Below are 18153 nucleotides of genomic sequence, written 5' to 3'. Positions count from 1 at the left end.
CAACTAACTTCCCAATTCATCTTGTGACCGGTTATACCTTTGATTCCAAAGTAACTTGTTACCATTTACAACTTGCATTCCAATATAGCTTGTGATTGGTTACACCTGGATTTTCAAAGTACCTTGTGACCGATTACAACTAGCTATATTATATAGGCTATAACCGGTTATACCATAAATCTCAACAAGTTAAGATAGGTTCAACCTTGTCATCTTATGTTGGTCATTCAAAAGATATTCAATAAACAACCTGACCAATCATGATTTCCTTTTGATCATGAAACAAGTTCATATATGTAATTCCTTTAAACAAATGTTATAAAACATTGTTTCCTAGGGTAAAATCACACGTACCTATATCATGCACTCATAATCAAGCAACTATATACAATAGATTATGTCGATGTCGTATTTACGAAGTTCAAAAGATAAGCGTTTATACTTCGTAATTCAGTAAATTCCTTGACACTTTGATCATAATGTTATGACCAAGTCTAACCACTAGAATATTATTTATATACAGCTTCGCATGTTATATTTTCAATATAATCCTACTTGAAAGATACGTTAGGAATGGAAACAAGATCAAGTCAATATTACTAACCTCAAGAGGAAGGATGATGTCTTTGTTGTAGCCATTACTTCTTCACTTTCTTCAGGTCTTCGGAGTAATACTTATACGTCTCAACATTCCTAGACTTTCTAGTCTAACCTAAACGAAGTTTCCTCTAGTATTTAATCAAGCGACTCTAAATGATTTTTATTACTAAAATATGACAACCAAACTTGACGTACCAACGCTTGGTGGATTTAACCGAGCTATGCTCTAACAAGAATAATGGTATAGTGAGTAAAATAGAATGGTTTATTCTTCACATACCTGGTACAAAATTTCTTCAAATGTCTTCGTCGATCTTCAGTCTTCAAGCGTGATCTCTAATAGTCAGCTACAATTCTAACCTAGTCCGAGACTTGACTCAGTAGACTAGAAATCAAGACATAGTTTTGATCACCTAACATTGACAACAAGCTTGATATAACAAAAATTTTGGGTTCAATCGAGCAATGGTCTAACATTCATAGACCGATTTAATTGTTAAGACTCCATCGTTGTTTAGGGGCCAAATCAAATTATCATTATCAGTTTGACTAGAGTTTTTATTGAGGTCAAGACTTGCTATGTTTTGTACAATGTTAGGAGGGAAAACTCCATATAACAACATTTTGGATGATTTTTATGTCATTCCATAATCCTTTCCATAGCCAGGAACAATTGTTTTTAGGTTTTTGGATGCGTAAAAGAGAAGTTTACTTGAAGTACTTACCCTTAAGGAATCTATAGCACAACGAATTGGGATTTTTAATCATTCTCCACGCTATCTTTGCAAGCATGGCATGGTTGAGCTTTTTAACTTTCTTAAAACCGAGACCCCCCACATTGTTTGGTTTGCAGATAGATCCTCAAGATTTACGGCAGAAACCTTTGTTGTTTTTCTTGGAATGTCCCCACCAGAAAGCTCTGTTCAAAGCATCAGTTTTTTTTTAAATAGCTTTCGGGATGACAAAGCACGACATTTCGTAAGTGGCTAGAGAATCAACTACATGTTTAATCATAACCCCTCTTCCAGCTAGAGATAGCAAACTATGCACCCAGCCTTTGGGTATGACCTTTAACTTATCTACGAGCGGTTCAAAGCATTTTATTTTCGACTTATGGGTAAACATAGGGACCCCTAAGTACTTGTCACCAAGTCTTATTCTGCCAACTTTGAGAATTTGAAGGATTTCCCTAGCTTCTCTAATAGTAATATCGTTACTAAAGAAAATACCAGATTTTCTATAATTTGTGAGTTGACCTAATCCTTGGCTAAAGAGGTCGAGGGTCTTAACAAGGTTTTTGGACTCTTTTTTCCCAGCCTTTGTGAAGATGAGACAGTCAACAAGTGAGATATAAAAGGAGAGGTGTCAGCGAATTTAACTCCATTTATGAGCTTTTTTCTCTTTGCTTCCGATAAAACTCTAGAGAGACTCTTCATACAAATAATGAATAAGTATGGTGAAAGAGGGTCTCCTTGTCTTAGTCCCTAGTGGGTTTAAAAAACTCCGTCGGGGACTCATTCACAAGGTCAGCACTAGATGTTGTTCCTATGCATTGTTAAATCAACTCAATTCATTCTTTAGAGAATCAGCACTAGATGTCTTATAACTATTCCCAAATAATCTGGAACTATTTCATGAATGGATTCGATATAAGATGGGTGCAGAGCTTTTCAATTACAGCTCAACTAGAGGAAACTTTGGCCTTTGATAGTGTTTGCTATCAGCTGGCAATCTGGTGTAAAAGAAAGAAAAAGAACAATGGCTCATAAATCCCCAAAACCAACAGAACGGTAATAAATGAAGTCAAATCTTTGAAACACCTTTGGGGTTCGCAAGAGAAATGGTTCAGAACCACTCCATTCAGGGATTTAATTATGCACTAGAAAGTAGTTATTGATTAATAAGACTCTGTTGTTATGATTTGAGTCTCCTTCCGAGTCGGTTTGTAAGTCTACTGGGCTTTGACCCTGCTTTTGATTTTTCAATATATATTAACCTCTCAAAAAAAAAAAGACTGGTACAAATATGTAGCTTATCACATAAGCTTACACAAATCTTCCAAGTTACAGCCTATCTAAAAGACATTAATCAGATGCTCCTTTTGACATCTCTATGCAGTCCTACCCATTTCATCTACCACTTTAACCTTGGAGCTGAGGCTTTCCTGTTGCCAAGAAGATCGAGTGCTGCATTCGCCTATCCTGTATGTTGCAGATCTTCTGCTTTTTAATCCTCCGACTAAAGTCATCAAGTTTTTAATCCTCCGAATACATAACAGGACTTTTATCTCCCACTTGGTGACGGACTCTTGACATGTTTTAATGTTGGTGATAATTTTAAGTATTTATACAGATCTGGAAGACTCAAATCAGAACACCTGATCGAGGTTGATTGGTTTTTTTGTTCACCCGAAGAACACTGTTCCGCCGAAAATCCTACCCTTGCGGTGAGTTACCAGAGAAAACATTCAACCTTTCCTGTTCAGACAAAACAGATGCATCTCAGCTATCAGAAGAGTAGATACAATCGTACTAAGTGAAAAGTGCTCGAGCAAGAGGAATACCAATCTTTTGGAATCACAAGCTGACTAAGAATTTCCTCAAGAGTGCTGATTGCTGTTCTTTTTTCATTTCTTTATCATACCATCTCCAACACTTTTATACTTCCAATAGAGTTGGCTGCAACGAGCATATTTGACTTCCCTCGCCAACAGACACTTGCGACAAACTGCCCAACATCACTTCCAGTCTCTTGGCCAGTTACAGAATCAGTTGAACCAAACTTGTGTGAAGTGACCGGCATGGGAAGCGATTTGTAGTAAGAATAAACCTGAAAGACGTACAAAAATTGGATCATTACTCTATTTTGTGAACCAACGTTGATTTCTGACCGTTTAAAACTTTCCTGGTAATCTTGCTATTAAAAACGAGGAAAATAAAAAGAAGAAAGATCGACTTGTTTGATTATTCGAAAGAAGCTGATATACTGAGATACACCAGAGATCCTAATGCAGGAGTTATCCGCTGGAAGGGCCTCAAGGATTTGGTTCTGGTGACTCATCAAACTCAAGTTCAGTTTGGTTGGTTTCAGTGCTCAAAGTGGTGGAATAAACGAGATATCTAGGTTCTTAATTTTCGATTATTTACTTGGGCCCAAAATGACACATAATGAAGGATTCATGATTCTGCAGTCTTAAAACTCTTAAACGCATCATGTTGGACAAAACACACATCCAAATGGGAAAGGGGACTCCTTGTGTAAAGTTAAGCTACTTATTGATCAAAACAAACAAGAGCAGCAAATTTGGTGTCATAGAGAGGCATACCTCATTTGTTTCTGAGCCACATGCTATGTATCCATCGGAAACAGATAAGCCAACAAAGTTCTGAGAAGCAAAAAGGTTGGGATGTAAGGAGAAACTATATATTCACCACACTTGATAGAAAAGAAAAGAACAAAAAAGAACAAAAAAGAACAAAAAAATAAATAAAATAATAATAATAGATAGATAGATAGAAATGAACCTTTTCGTTAGTATGACCTCTAAAGCTTAAGCTGCAAGCACTGGTAGAATCCCCATCGGAACTTGTTTTGTTGAGGTCCCAAAGCTTGAGGGTGTTATCAGTGGATGCAGAAACTATAGTATCTGGACTTAAAAACTTAACATAGCTGACAGCTCTGCTATGCCCAGACAAGATACACCATGGTATCCTTGTATACCGAAGATCGTAGCAGTAGGTCTTATAATCAGCAGAACCAAATGCCAACAAATGAGTCGAATGAGCAGAGAACTGGACGCAGCAGACATTGGCAATACTCTTGATTATGCTATTACATTTTTGCTGTATAAATGAAAAGCATGAGATAACAATCATTTAACCTTGCAGGCAAGTATTTGACAGGTTCTTTGAGATACAAAGAAACTGTGAACACGTTGAATAGAATGAACATTTAAGATGACATGCATGTAACCGCTGTTGTTTTTTGTGTGTGGAGAGTGTTACTTTTCAAAGATCAATCCGTTGCATATGAGAATAGAATCTAATCTGTAGCTTTTACAGTGCATTCTGGTTCTTTTTGCTACCCGTTACACAATTAATTATGCTGCGAGAACAACAAGATTACAAATGAATGACATACTAGTATACTAACAGAAGGCCCCCTATTTAAACAATATGCTCAGATGCATTTTCTGGGTTTTCTGCGAATAATAAGAGGCCTCGGGATTTGAAATGTGATCCCGTAAATATACTTCTCTTTATTGTTGTTCTTTCTCGTGTTCTGTCCAGACTCACCAAGACAACAACAAATCCTCGCGAGATTTACTCAACAACAGACACTTATATGCAACAATGACATGAGTACATGCATCAGCACCCGACACTGGATCAAGCTGTCAGAAACTGAGTCACGAAGAAAGGAAAGACCCTGACTCTTACCTCATTTATGGTCCATAATTTTACAGCACAATCATCACTTCCACTGGCTAACTTTGTAGGATCTACTTTAGAGAAGTCAACAGACCAAGCCCGCTTTTCGTGCTCTCTATATTGAAAAATCCCTTGACCAGTATTTACGTCCCATAGCTGTATCCGTCACGCACATCAAATAAAACCATGCAAGAGTAACAAGGCAACTCTTTATACACATCATACAAAAACATGCAAGAGCAACAAGGATACTGTTTATAAACATCAAATTAAAACATGCATGACTAACAAGGATACCGTTTATATTATATACTCCATGATTATCAAATATGAATGTTTTGGTGACTTTTTACCTAAACTCACTTCATCCATTGTGAACCAAATGAGTATAAAGGAAACTACTGTTGAGAGAAAAGTCACCTTAAAATTAGTACACAGTAGTTCATACTGTTCCAGAAAATACAGATATTTAGAAATATTTGCTCGACAATAATCTTGTGCTCATATAGGCATATATAAGCAAGGATAACATATGAAGTAACTAGAACAGTGATTAGTCAGACCAACATGCATCAATAACTGTGTGGGCGACGAATCAAATCAGGAGCACAAACAAGTAGACGTATTTTTAAATTCTCCGAGGACTTCTTATGGATGTGCAGGTTTATAGCAACCTGTACCTGTGCAGATAGTCTTATCAGGGCTAAGACCCTTGGAATACCTCCGTTACACCAAAAAGATAGATAGATACATACATAAATAAACATCATAATGCAAAAAAAAGACCCACCTGAACAACACCATCGTAATCAGTTGAAGCCAAATAGTTCTTGATGTAATTATTCCAACAAACACAACTCAGCTTAGATTTGCTTGACATCTCAACTACCGGATAGTGAATATCGACTGAATCATTTAAAAGGGCATTGAACTCAAAGATCTTGATCTTCTTTGATACACCAGCAGCCGCGAAGTATTCCTCATCCCGATCAAAACCCAAAGAGCAAATTACATTCGAAGAATTAAGTAGATCTGAACTTCTCAATGTAGCCCGTAATTCGAGCTTATCATAGCGGGCATACTTGCACAGCCCATAAAAAAATGACCCGAGGCGATGGTCAATAGTTTTTTGTTTTGGAAGTGGCTCCTCGTTCTCATTTTGTGCTTTATTTAGTAAATCTATATCCGCCCGTGTGGAAGAATCAGTTTCTGAAAGCTCAATTTGGGACCTCATAGAGAAGTATGCATTCTCTAACTGATTAATATTGCTCATCAGTCTTCCTTCCTTCATTTTTGAAGACGGTGATAACATACAGAGTGCCTCAGAGCCTCGAGATTCTTTCTGATTTAATTCTTCGCCTGCTTTGGATTTCTTGTGTGGCTCAGAAAGAAATATATCAGCTCCTAGCATGTACCTCATCTCAACTTCCTTGAAATCTGCTTCTAAGCACCCAATCTCTTCAACTAATTTAGATGCCTGCTTCACCTTTTCCTCCTTCAGTGTTGCGAGAAAATGCAACAGTAGATCCGATTCAACGTCATCTTCATCAAAAGATGACGGTGAGTGACATTTAGACGACAAGTCTTCAAACTCGAATATTAGTTCAGAATGTAGTATTACCCTGTAAACACATATCGTAGAAAAACTTGATTATGATAGCCTGGGAACCACAATAATTCAAAATTCAATTCAAAGCAATTTTGTGACTAGGTCGTACTTAAAACTCTCTTCTTCTTTTTTTCGCAGGAGAGAGAGAGAGAGAGAGAGAGAGAGAGAGAGATTCATATTTCAAAATGATTATATTGTTTCTCATGAGGACTAAATTCACATGTTGAAAGAAAACCCAGAGATGTGTTTATATAAATTACCGAAATCAGGAGGAAGCCACCATTATATGGTGCTGACAAGATTAACCAATACTTCTAAGTTTTTAAGTCTATGGAACCTCATAGTTGAGTTTCCATCCTGTACTCCATCATGTCAAGTTGTAGGTTATGGATATCAAAGAAATGCAACAGGGAGCTCAAACCGCTGAGGGAGAAAGATCCAGGTTTTTCCCTTTTATGCTGACTAATTATTAAAGACTGCATACAGTACCTTGTTGTTGGTCGTGAGGAAGGTTCTGGATGAAGGAGCCAGAGACAGGAGCCAGCCACTTTGGGACTTTCTGACAGAAATTTTGGAGGAAGAATCCGATGGCGTAGATCCAACATTGCAGCAGCATGCACTTCTGAAGACTCGAACCAACAAAGCAGCTGACAAAAATGCCCCAAATCAGTAAAAACTTACTTGTATACAAACATGGGTGAGAGATAAAAAGAGAGGGAGAGAGGGAGAGAGTGAGAACTACAGTAAATTTCTGACCAAAAAAAATAATTTGTATGTTAATTTTCTTATCATTCTTTTCATTAAACACATACATAATTCTTTGAGATTATCAGGCCTAGAAGGATAATAAGTAGCAGCGGGTATCCTTACATTTCTTGGTAGAACACTTTATTTTACCACTGACGGACACCAATTTTTAGATGAAGCAATAAAGTGATATCTAGAATATGAGGCATGCGATCTTTCCTCATTTAGTGTTGTCATCAGAACTGACACGCACTTTTTCGTACCAAATGATTAGTTAATAGAATTTTATCCTAAATAAGAATGTCATACATATTCCTTATGCCTCTCTAACTATATATAGCCTATAGACTCTGAGTGGCTTTTAGTATGAATTGTGATTGGTTCATCGGGACCACTAGCCTGAGGAAAGAAAACACAACCAATCACTGGTAAAAGGGAAAACTCAGATGCGTAACCAAAACATTGGGAAAATGGTGACAAAGTGATCATTAAGAATTTTGAAGTAGCAAAGCTAGAGGCCACAAATATCTGGGCAGTTCACTTAGAGCATGATGCATCACGGAAACAGCACCCACAGCAAGCGTCTATGCTATTTTTTATGCAACTTCATTCTGAGGTGGGGTGTCAGATATTCATGTAGGAAATTCATGACACGACTATCATACTTTGTGCTCTTTTCTTCCTCTTCCCTTGTGCTTCTTATAGTAACACTTAGCTGAACAGATGACATTCAACACGCAACTTTTTGATTTGCATTCCTCATTTCCTCCTTCCTATCATGCATTGTTATGTGTCAGTTTATCCCCTATTTAGTGTATGGACAGCGTCTTCACACTCTTTCTCAAACAAACTGAGACAAGCAACGGATCCTCAAGTGAAGTTTTGCATGTTGGGATCTCTAGAAAGGAATAAATTGCTAAATACAAATCATCAATCTGCTCCATCAGGTGGGAATATGAAGCAGAATATCAACAAAGGTTAGATGCAGAAAAATTGTTTCTAGAGGTTTTTCACTTGTTGTAAAGATGAGCAAGACAAAAAATGAACTTGATAGCTTGTCTGGGGCTGTAAAGTGAGGCTGGTCCATGTTAGAACTTGATGTACGTAACTTATTCCTTTCCAGCTGAGAGAAAATACTGAAGAGAAGTTACGCAACCATACTATTATAAATCAGGATCTCTATACGTACCAACAGCAAACGATATGGGGACATAAGAGGGGGTTCAGACCTGTTAGTGTTGTAGACCCACACTCAAATCATATTCACCTGACCACTATCTATATACATTTACCCTATAAATCATTACTTGGTACAAGACCAAAAGAAGGATAGATATATCTGTACTCTGTGTCATTGTGCGCAAGGATGAAAAAGAAATTAAACAAAGACATGCTCTTTGAGTAAAGCAGATTGAATGAAATTGAAAGACAGACAATTATCTAGAAATAAATAAGAACCAGTGTCTAGAGGTCCTGTGTTAGGAAGAAAAACAAATCTTGTCTCGATGCTAAACATGGGGCAGCTAGTATCTCCTAATATTAAAGAGAAAGCAATATCAACATGATATTAAGTGTGACAAAGTCACATGGCTTTTCTAGTAAGTGTGACGAAGTCACATGGCTTTTCTAGTATGAGCTAAAGAAGCAATTATCTGGTATACATAGAACAGGACAGTCAAATTATTCTGCAGGAAAGTCACAAGACTCGCAACCTTAATTGTCTGTAATATGCTCGTACCAACAAAGAAAAGTAAGAAGTGTTACTAATCTATCGGTCTACCCTAACCCATACATTAATCTTATCGGAGCAGCCTTTTCAAGGAGCCTAATTGATAGCTAGTATTATTTCAAAACACTACCGTAGTCCTTGTAACACTTGCATAACAATAAAAAGAAGATAGGAAAGAATAGAAAATATAAGAAAGAAATATCCCGTGATAATGTAACATAAACTGCCAATCTTCAAACCTCAAACAGAAGAACCCCAAGACTGTAGATGTTTGACAACAATGTCGGCCTGCTACCATGGAGCTCCTCCGGACTAGCATACCACTTCTCTTCCAATTGAAAGTTTGGCGAGGTCAACTGCTGCGGAGCCGTATAAGATACACTTGTACTGACACTCTTATCCTGAGTTCTTATTGGGAGTTTACTTTTTTCTCCTGTATGAGACCCATATTCTTGTGTCCCAGAACTGATATCCACCTCTTTATCTGTTTCAGATTTAAAGACATATCCAACAGGTAATAGGGGATGCGGCTGACCAAATTTAATGCTCTTGCTTCCTTTTTGACTCTTTGAGATTGCACTACTGTTGTAATGTGCACATTCCAAGTATCGTTTTCTACTCGAATGATTCTCGGAGGAGGGTTTACCCTGATTCACTATGCTATCCAACCAATCTCTCCTGGCGATAGCACCGGCATATTTCACTTGATGTGATGGAAAAATCATGAAACTGGATGGTCGAACATCCAAGGGAACTTGCTGACTGTGTGCCAAATCCACCAGCTCTACAATCTGTTTAAATATATTCAAGCTCTCAGATTTATTACTTTTCCACTTCCCGTGCTTCAACCAATCTCTTAAGCTGATTCCGTCATGAACCATACCATGAGCAGCAGAAGATGTTAGTGACGCATCAGAAGACTTCAAGGCCGGATCACTGGTTTTTGCTCTTAAATTTAGTGACACATCAGAAGACTTTTCAATAACACAAGCTCCATCTTCCTTCTCCTGGTCTTTGATGCCAACAGCATACCCACAGTCATAAGGTTCTAGATATCTGCTCGAAAGCTCCTTCTCCTTTTCGACCTCCCCTCTTACGGTCAACTGACAGTTCGAAACCATTTTCTTTTCTTTATTTATTAAATGTCCAGAGATCTCCGCTTCACCTTGATTTGATTGTGTAAGGAATTGTGGAGTTCGAACCCAAAATCCATTTCCGACATCCTCTACACCACTCAACATAACTGGCTCCTTATCCTTGGACATACAAACTCTATCCATTCTCCCATTTCTAGACCCACCTGAAAGCTGGTATAAGTATTGCCAACTTCTAGGCCTACTTTGAGTTCTTTCCATGACATTTGAGCTACTTCTCGCCCTACTTTGAGTTCCTTCCATACCATGTGAGCCCCCAACGACTGATAACTGTGAACTTTTATATTTTTTAAGGGTCAATTCTTCAACCATTACGCCAGCATCATTCACAGGGTACAAGCTAGTATATGGGATTTCAGACCCAGCTATAGAGATCGTATCTCTATCACCAGCATGATCAGTAAACGGCTGAGGAATATTTTCCAACCAATTGTTTCCCGACGTAAAAATTCCCCTTGAAACCATTGTATCAAGATCGTTTGGTTTCAGAGAAGGATCACTCTCTTTCCTTTTGAATTGCTCACCTTCTGCTGCATTAACCATCTTTTCTCGTCTGTTTTCCATAAAATCTAATTCAACTTTCACATAAAACTTCAGTCATAACTTTAACAAAGAACCAATCCATAAAATGAAATTCATAACCCAAATAAGAAGACAAGGCAAACTTCAGCTGTGTTAGTCATTCTCTCCCCCCTATCTTCCATATTTCAACTTCACCCGATCAAAGAGTTTACCCCTACTCTGGAGAAGTAAGAAAGTGGTTAGCTTAGTACAAAAACTGATGCAGCGATTCCTATTAAGATCTCATGAGCCAATACAACTGAAAGTGAGGAATCAGAATTAATTTTCAAAAATGAGGGTCTAAGAGGGACAAAAATCAAACACTTTGGTCATTCTCTATTAGGAAATAGAACTAGTTCACAACACTACACTGATTATTGATGGAAAAATAAAATCCAATAACTGAAATTCATTCCAGAGACAAGGAAGACAGTATCAAATACAAATTTATAATGAAAAACGCTATCAAATCGATCACTAAGTGGTATCTGAGTACCAATTTAACTAATCACTTTACCAATCAAAAGCAAGAGATTTACAATAAATTTGATACTTGAAGCAACTTTACAGTCATAATAAAAGCCAGAAATTTGTACCTAATCACTTTATTTATTTTTTTCAATTCTCAATCTCAAAAATCATTTATAAACAAACTTCACGCTTTAGCAAATAATGGATACAATCAAATATACTCTGATCAAGATAAAGCTCAAATGTCATATAGAAGCTCAAAATCAGTTTAAATCTAAACGAATAAATATAAAGGAAATCATATATATACTCACCTTGTTTACAAATTTTCTCAGCTGTGTTTCTTCCCAGACTCCTTCGGTTTCAGACGAGAAGCAAAAGAAAGATAGAGAAATAAAATCTGCTTTGAAACTTATGGAGCAAAAGAAAAAAGATAGCATGCGGGAGAGAGCTCATATTTTTATACGCCACGCTTGTACAGTATGTTTTTTTTTATTACAGGGGCGGCAAGGTTTATTAGAGGGGCATTGTGATAGTAACGTCCCTTTAGTTGGTTAGGGGATGTTTTAAAGGGATGTAAATTGACTAGATTATCCTTTTCACCTTAAATCAATCAAAATCAAATCAATTTTTTTAAACCTAATGAATCAGAAAAAATCAAATCAGTTTTTTTCCATCATCTTCTCTTCTCCTGCATCAACCGTAACCTCCATTAAAACTGAAAATTTCATCGTCTTCGATTAATCGGCGATTTGAAAAATGTTTGGAAAAACCCAGTTAGGATTTAGTTTATCGTGTTGGATTTAAGTTAGGGGTGTCAACGGGTCCGGGTCCTCCCGGGTATCACTAGACCCGGACCCGGACCCTACTTATAAAGGTCGGGTCCGGTTCCTAAATTTGTGGATCCAGAACCGGACCCGTTTAAATATACGGGTACCCGTCGGTTCGGGGTACCCATTGGGTCTAAAGAAAACTATTTAAAAAATCTCAAAAACTTAATATATTTCTCTTTTTAGCTTGGATTTAAGTAATTTTTATAAAAAATTATTATTATTTCTTATGAATGTACTAAATAAAGATTAAATGTAAGAGAAAAAATTTAAATGAGTAAAATATCAAAGCTAAAACTAGAAAAAATACTTATAATTTTGCTAAAAACATGGAAAAAAGAATGAATAAACGGGTACCCGATACCCGCGGGCACCCAATGGGTATTACCCGTTTGGACCCTTTTAAATTCGGGTCCAATCGGGTAATTACCCGCCGGGTCCTAAGTAGCTAATGGGTCCAACTTTAGGACCCGGAACCGGACCCTAATATACCGGGTCTGGTTCCGGATCCGGGTAATGGGTACCCATTGACAGCTCTAATTTAAGTTAATTTTGTATCAAAAATTAGGATTTTGTATGAAAATTGAAATTCCTGGTTGCATGTGAGTTACGGTTGGTAATAACTCAAATACGAACCGTAACTGTAGATTGGGTTGATGTTATGGTTGGTTTTAACTCAAATACCAACCGTAAGTTCTTAGTTTTGAGAAATATGTTCAGTTACGGTTTGTATTTGCATCATATTTATCAACCGTAATTGAGTTACGGTTTGTTACTCAAACAACCATACCAACCATAAATAATCCTGTGTCTTAAGAATTTATCAAATAATGATTTACGGTTCAAAAGTTAAGTTGACACACCAACCGTAGGGTAGTTACGGTTGGTCTCGATTCATTAGTTACCAATCGTAATTTAGTTATGGTTGTTGTCCAAATTTAATTACCAACCGTAACTGGTTTTACAATTGGATCTTCCCCAAATTTAACCAGTTACGGTTGGTATTCGATAACTTACGAACCGTAACTAAGAGTTACGGTTGGTCACGAGCAAAATTGCAACCGTAAGTTCTTCTGAAAATTTAAAAGTTTTGAATTTTTTACGTACTTTAGATAATTTTGAGCGAGAAAAAGCTAATGGGAACTAATTTAGAAGTATATCGGGTCACCGGAATCACTCATTTTGGTTGAGTGAATCAAAATCTAGGGTTTAACAAATATCACAAAAGTTTTTATTCTTCTTCTCCTCTGAACTTTTTTTTTTAACTTTAAAAATATGATTTTGTTTTGTTTTTGAGTTAACATAAGTGAAATTAACACTAAACTAGGTTATCAATAATGAGGGTTAATTTGTCATTTCCATTTTTCTATAAGGGACACCTTGAATGATCATGTAATGACCCTTTTTGTCCTATTAGAATGCCGCCCCTCTAATAAACCATGCCGCCCCTATAATAAGATTGTTTTTTTTTTGCTCATTTTAAAAAAAAAAATTGTTCACGAATGTTTTTTTTTTAGTAAATTTATTACTAGGAAGGATCCTTCACATTTTTATTCTCACATTATCTCACACGTTGGACGTCATTTTTGTAAATAAAAATCAAACCGGCTAATGTCCTAGGGTTATGTTCCTCTTACCAAGTTCTACATGAGCACATTCTGCAATATAAAACTTCACCATTTACCGATCTTAATATCAATGGCTCAAAATCAGTTGATTTGGCTCATTTTCAAAGTAGTAGATGGTGGTGTTATACGTCTCTAAATACGCTCATTTTCAGTAAAAAAGTCGAGCTTTGTAAGAGGAACATATCCCCAAAATACTAGCTTCACATTCATTACTGTTTGGTTTTTATTCGCAAAAATCACGCCCAACGTGTGAGATAGTGTGAGAATAAAAGTGTGAGGGGATCCCTCATTTATTATTCATGAAACCAGCCTATTATTTTAAAACCGGGGGAATATTAAAGAGCTATTATACTAGAGTAAGTCATCCCCAAATAGTCCTCGGTTACAATTGGACCGGGAAGCCAAGAATCTTCAGTAACATGATAGTGGAGCAGAGAGTAAGCATCAATCTCCGGATCAGAATTGCATTTGGGCTAGTTGTTGTAACCGGTAAGGTGGGTATGGTTGAGGTTGTCGAGGGACCGTGAGCCTTCGAAGAATACTTTCCACAAGAAAAGTTGTACAGTTGTGCCCAAATGTACTTGGTTGTTCATAGAGGGTTCGATGCAATTGATTCGAGATGCTAATCAGGCCTTTGTATCCAGATGTTGAATTGAACTGCCCATACGTTTCCTATTCATCTTCTATTTTTCCGCTTGATCCATACTGAAAATTTTGACTTTTTCTTTAGCTGGAAGGTCTAAACTAACTATATAGACCAAGCCTAAAAACCACATTACCTAATCTTATAGACATGCATTATGTTTATTAGAGTTGTGCTTTATAGATATAGAACTTACAGAATGTGTTACAAATAAAGGTTCCTACGAGGACTCGATTACAGTTAATGAGAAAATACGAAGACGCAATTTAACTAAGAAAACATATAAGGTCTTATAGATTCAGTAAACTAATATTGGAGGATTATCCACCGACCAATAAGCATGTCCTGAGGTTAATTGGCTAATAGTGCTAAATTGTGATAGAGGGACTTTAAAATCTTTTATTAGTTCATAAAGGATCATGGTTCTGAATTTGGTGTTTCTGATGTTGAGCATTATTATCCTTGGGTAATATTGATTGAGATCACTATTTAATAGCTGATAATCGGGAATTATTATTTCGAAGAATGAGAACCTCAAGAAATCATAGTGCCCAAAAACTCTATTCATTGTCATCTTCATAGAACTACTTTACTCTTCATCGGACTTGGATTTAATAAAAATGGAGGACACCAGCTAGCATCAGGATGAAGATCCATTCCATGATGATATGGTTTAGCCTTCCCAAAGTGTGGCAGATACAGGTTAAGCAAGGAAATATCAAAGACATAATAATTATTTTTTTCAATCCTCAATCTCAAAAATCATTGATAAACAAACTTCACGTTGGAGCAAACAATGTATACAAACTAGTAGAATCAAAGATACTCTGATCAAGATAAAGCTCAAATGTCATATAGAAGCTCGAAATCAATTTAAATCTAAACGAATGAATATAAATGAAATAGATAAAACGTTGTATATACTCACCTTGTTTACAAATTTTCTCTGTTGTGTTTCTTCCCAAACTCCTTCGGTTTCAGACGAGAAGCAAAATAAATAGAGAGAAATAAAATATGTTTTGAAACTTATGGAGCAAAAAAAAAGAAAAAATTAGCATGTGGGAGCTGGGTAGCACGGACGCGTCTAAAATGGTCATGTGTTCGCGTCAGACACATTAGTGACACATATGCATATGTCACATACTATTTCATTATAAAGACGTATTAATAATGCCTAAAATTTTTTAACTCCGGTGAAAAGTTATCCGCACAACGTTAAGATGAAGAATCAAATGGATGATGCATGACGTTTATATTTGACTTTGCTCTAGAATTCCAGGTCATTCCCTCTGCGATCAATGGTTCGCTATAAAACCTTTTCATCCTTATAATCAACGAAAAATGTCTAACCGTCTTTTGAGCAACTGAAGTAAGTTTCCTCTCATCATTAAAAACCTTCTTATACTTAGGTTCTTGACAAACAGAACACTTCACCTTCGATGCACGATCCTTCCAATATAAAATACAATCATTCTCACATGCATCATAAGTTATATAATCAATTCCTAGTTCTTGGATCATATTTTTCACCTCTGGGTACTTAGATGGCACTGTTTTTTCTTTGGGAAGTGTTTGTGGGTGAAAAGCGTTTCTGCTGATTTCGATAATTTCGGGTGTGTGAGTGAGAAACGAATCTAAACCCTAAACAATGTACTGCACGGGAGTACTTTTGATTCGATAGATCAATCTGTACAATCCTGGCCTAAACCAAGAAATGACCATTCCAGGCTTGCTTAGGTCACAAAGTGAAGGAGAAGGGCTGGTCTTAGGGAGGGAAGCGAAGAAAGTGTTGAGACCAGAATAGTTGATTCTGGAAGTGTGGGTGTTTCCTGACTTGTATCAGAAAGTTGAACTGGCTAGCTGAATGAAAAGCCATCAGATGATTTCTGGATGTTGTATTGTTCTCCTGACCAAAACTTGTTGTTTGGTGGAAATAGGTGAGACCTATTTATACAAGTCGTAACAAAACGTACCCTAGTCTTGTAGGAAGTGGAAAAATTTGAGTGGTGGAAGAAAAGAGTAACGTGTAACCGTAAGGCGTTATGCTTCCATGATGAGGGAAGTGAATTCGTGTAACCGTCAGTCATTATGCTTCCATGATGAAGGAAATGAATTGGTTACACCGTTACTTTTACCATCACTAATTGCCCTACTTCATGACACTTTCTTGTAACGGGCGCATTGCACGCCGCATGCTGTAAACCGCCAGACCAATACCCTGATGAGTATCCCCCAGTTTGTGACGTGTTTTGATGTCTCGAGTGTTTTTGTGGAAAACGTGTAGCAGGTTGTTATGTGTGGAAAGTTTAAAATTGAGAGGCTTGCCGTAAGTAAATAACGCGTGATGCTATCAGGCTCGTCTTGGTTGGTCGCCTAGAACTTGCCACAAGCTCACCGACTTGGTGGCGAACTTCGATGGCCGAGATCGCATCTTATGAAACAAGGGTAGCCTTTGATTGTGTCTGCCTTGCGTTGGCGTTCGATGAGTTTGGTGGTGCGGCCAAAGGATTTGGCGTCGCGGCCAAATTAGGGTTTGGCATCATGACCAAAGAATTGGCGTTGCGGCCAAAAGGTCGCCACAAGTATTGCGGTTTGGTGGCGAACTTGGACGGATGAGATTTGCATCTCAGGAGGAAGGGTAGCCGTTGATCATGGCTACCTTCCGTTGGTGGCCAGAGGCGTGGTGGCGTGACTGGCATGGCTTGCGCATGCTTTTTGGCACGGTGGCGTGGCCAATTTTGGGTTTGACGGCACAAACCAAAGGATTTGGCGTTGCCAAAAAGTTGCCACAAGTCTTGCGGTTTGGTGGCGAACTTGGACGGCTGAGATTTGCATCTCAGGAGGAAAGATAGCCATTGATCATGGCCGCATCTTGTTTACATAGCGGCATTGGCAACATGCTGGTGGTATGCCAGTGACATATCCATGGCATAGCGGCATGCCAATGGCATAGCCGTGGTATGGTGCCATGCTAGTAGCCGCGGCATAGCGGTATGCCAGTTGCGGCATGGACAAAGCTAAAATTGGCATTGTGGAAAAATTAGGTAGAAACTTGCTCAAATTAGGGTTTGGCATGTCAAAACCCTAATTAATGCGTGTAGTATGCGATGGCATGGCGCTTTTGGCATGCGCGTCTGGCATGCGCGTGCAGCATGCGCGTCTGGCATGTGCGGCATGCGCGTGCGGCATGTTGGCGCTTTTGGGAAGCCGACTTAGTATGGCGACCTCTTTTGAGGCTGCGACAGGTTTGGAGCAACCTAATTGGTCAATGAAAGTAGGGGGTCGGCAGCTAGGTCGCGACCACTCTTCTAGTGCGCGTGGCGAGTTTAAGGCGACCTGATCGGTCGATGGAAAGATGGCCGGCATGCTAGGGCGCGGCCACACTTTTAGTGCGCTGTGGCGGATTTGGTTGCCTAGTTTGGCTAAGCATAGTTTCGACCAACGGGGTCTAGTATACTGCGCGGGGCGCGAAACCCTTATTTTGCAAATTAGTCAGGTTTATGGGTTTTTTGTGAGTTATCACAATAATTGGCTGGATTTTGTATGCTGCCACAAAAATCCTTATCTACAGAATGCAGTGTGCTTTCCGTCTGAGCATTTCGTGCGATGGCCTTAACTTTGGTACTTGGAGGTTCATGCTACTCCGCTCCGAGTGAACACAAATCCGTCATGTCATACCGATACTAAGGGTTCTGCTGGGGAACATAGTACAGGAAAGTACTCATCGAGTCTTGTATTGGCGAGGTTCCGA

The 18153-nt window shown here is 38.1% G+C and overlaps 1 protein-coding gene across 3 annotated transcripts; it reads right to left on the bottom strand.

Annotated features, from left to right (window-relative positions):
• Positions 1-2571: 2571 nt before the first annotated feature.
• LOC113298988 (protein SUPPRESSOR OF PHYA-105 1-like) lies at positions 2572-15351 on the bottom strand. Of its 3 annotated transcripts, none has more exons than XM_026547905.1 (9): positions 15331-15351; positions 9355-11010; positions 7129-7286; positions 5821-6652; positions 5040-5186; positions 4125-4442; positions 3926-3985; positions 3164-3429; positions 2572-3077 (listed from the first exon to the last, which is right to left on the bottom strand). In XM_026547905.1, exons 2-8 carry the CDS (start codon positions 10831-10833, stop codon positions 3238-3240), a joined length of 3186 nt encoding a protein of 1061 aa, XP_026403690.1. In that variant the 5' UTR covers positions 10834-11010; positions 15331-15351; the 3' UTR covers positions 2572-3077; positions 3164-3237. The 3 variants fall into 3 exon arrangements, with proteins under 3 accessions (XP_026403690.1, XP_026403689.1, XP_026403691.1); XM_026547904.1 differs by lacking the exon at positions 15331-15351 and adding an exon at positions 11616-11753; XM_026547906.1 differs by lacking the exon at positions 15331-15351 and adding an exon at positions 11616-11733 and having other exon boundaries at positions 9355-11005.
• Positions 15352-18153: the final 2802 nt, after the last annotated feature.

Source organism: Papaver somniferum, chromosome 7 (genome assembly GCF_003573695.1).
Source record: "Papaver somniferum cultivar HN1 chromosome 7, ASM357369v1, whole genome shotgun sequence".
Lineage (NCBI taxonomy): Eukaryota > Viridiplantae > Streptophyta > Magnoliopsida > Ranunculales > Papaveraceae > Papaver > Papaver somniferum.
Note: the sequence above shows the minus strand (reverse complement) of the source record. Positions and strands in the feature narration are given on the sequence as shown.

Bases quoted from the DNA above. Each gene is read 5' to 3' on its own strand.
- LOC113298988 (XM_026547905.1), bottom strand. From the start codon at position 10,833: ATGGAAAACAGACGAGAAAAGATGGTTAATGCAGCAGAAGGTGAGCAA. The intron at 7,287-9,354 runs GTTTGAAGATTG...CATTTTTGTCAG, and splicing joins TTGGGGTTCTTCTGTTTGAG to CTGCTTTGTTGGTTCGAGTC. The intron at 5,187-5,820 runs GTGGGTCTTTTT...TGACGGATACAG, and splicing joins ATTACGATGGTGTTGTTCAG to CTATGGGACGTAAATACTGG.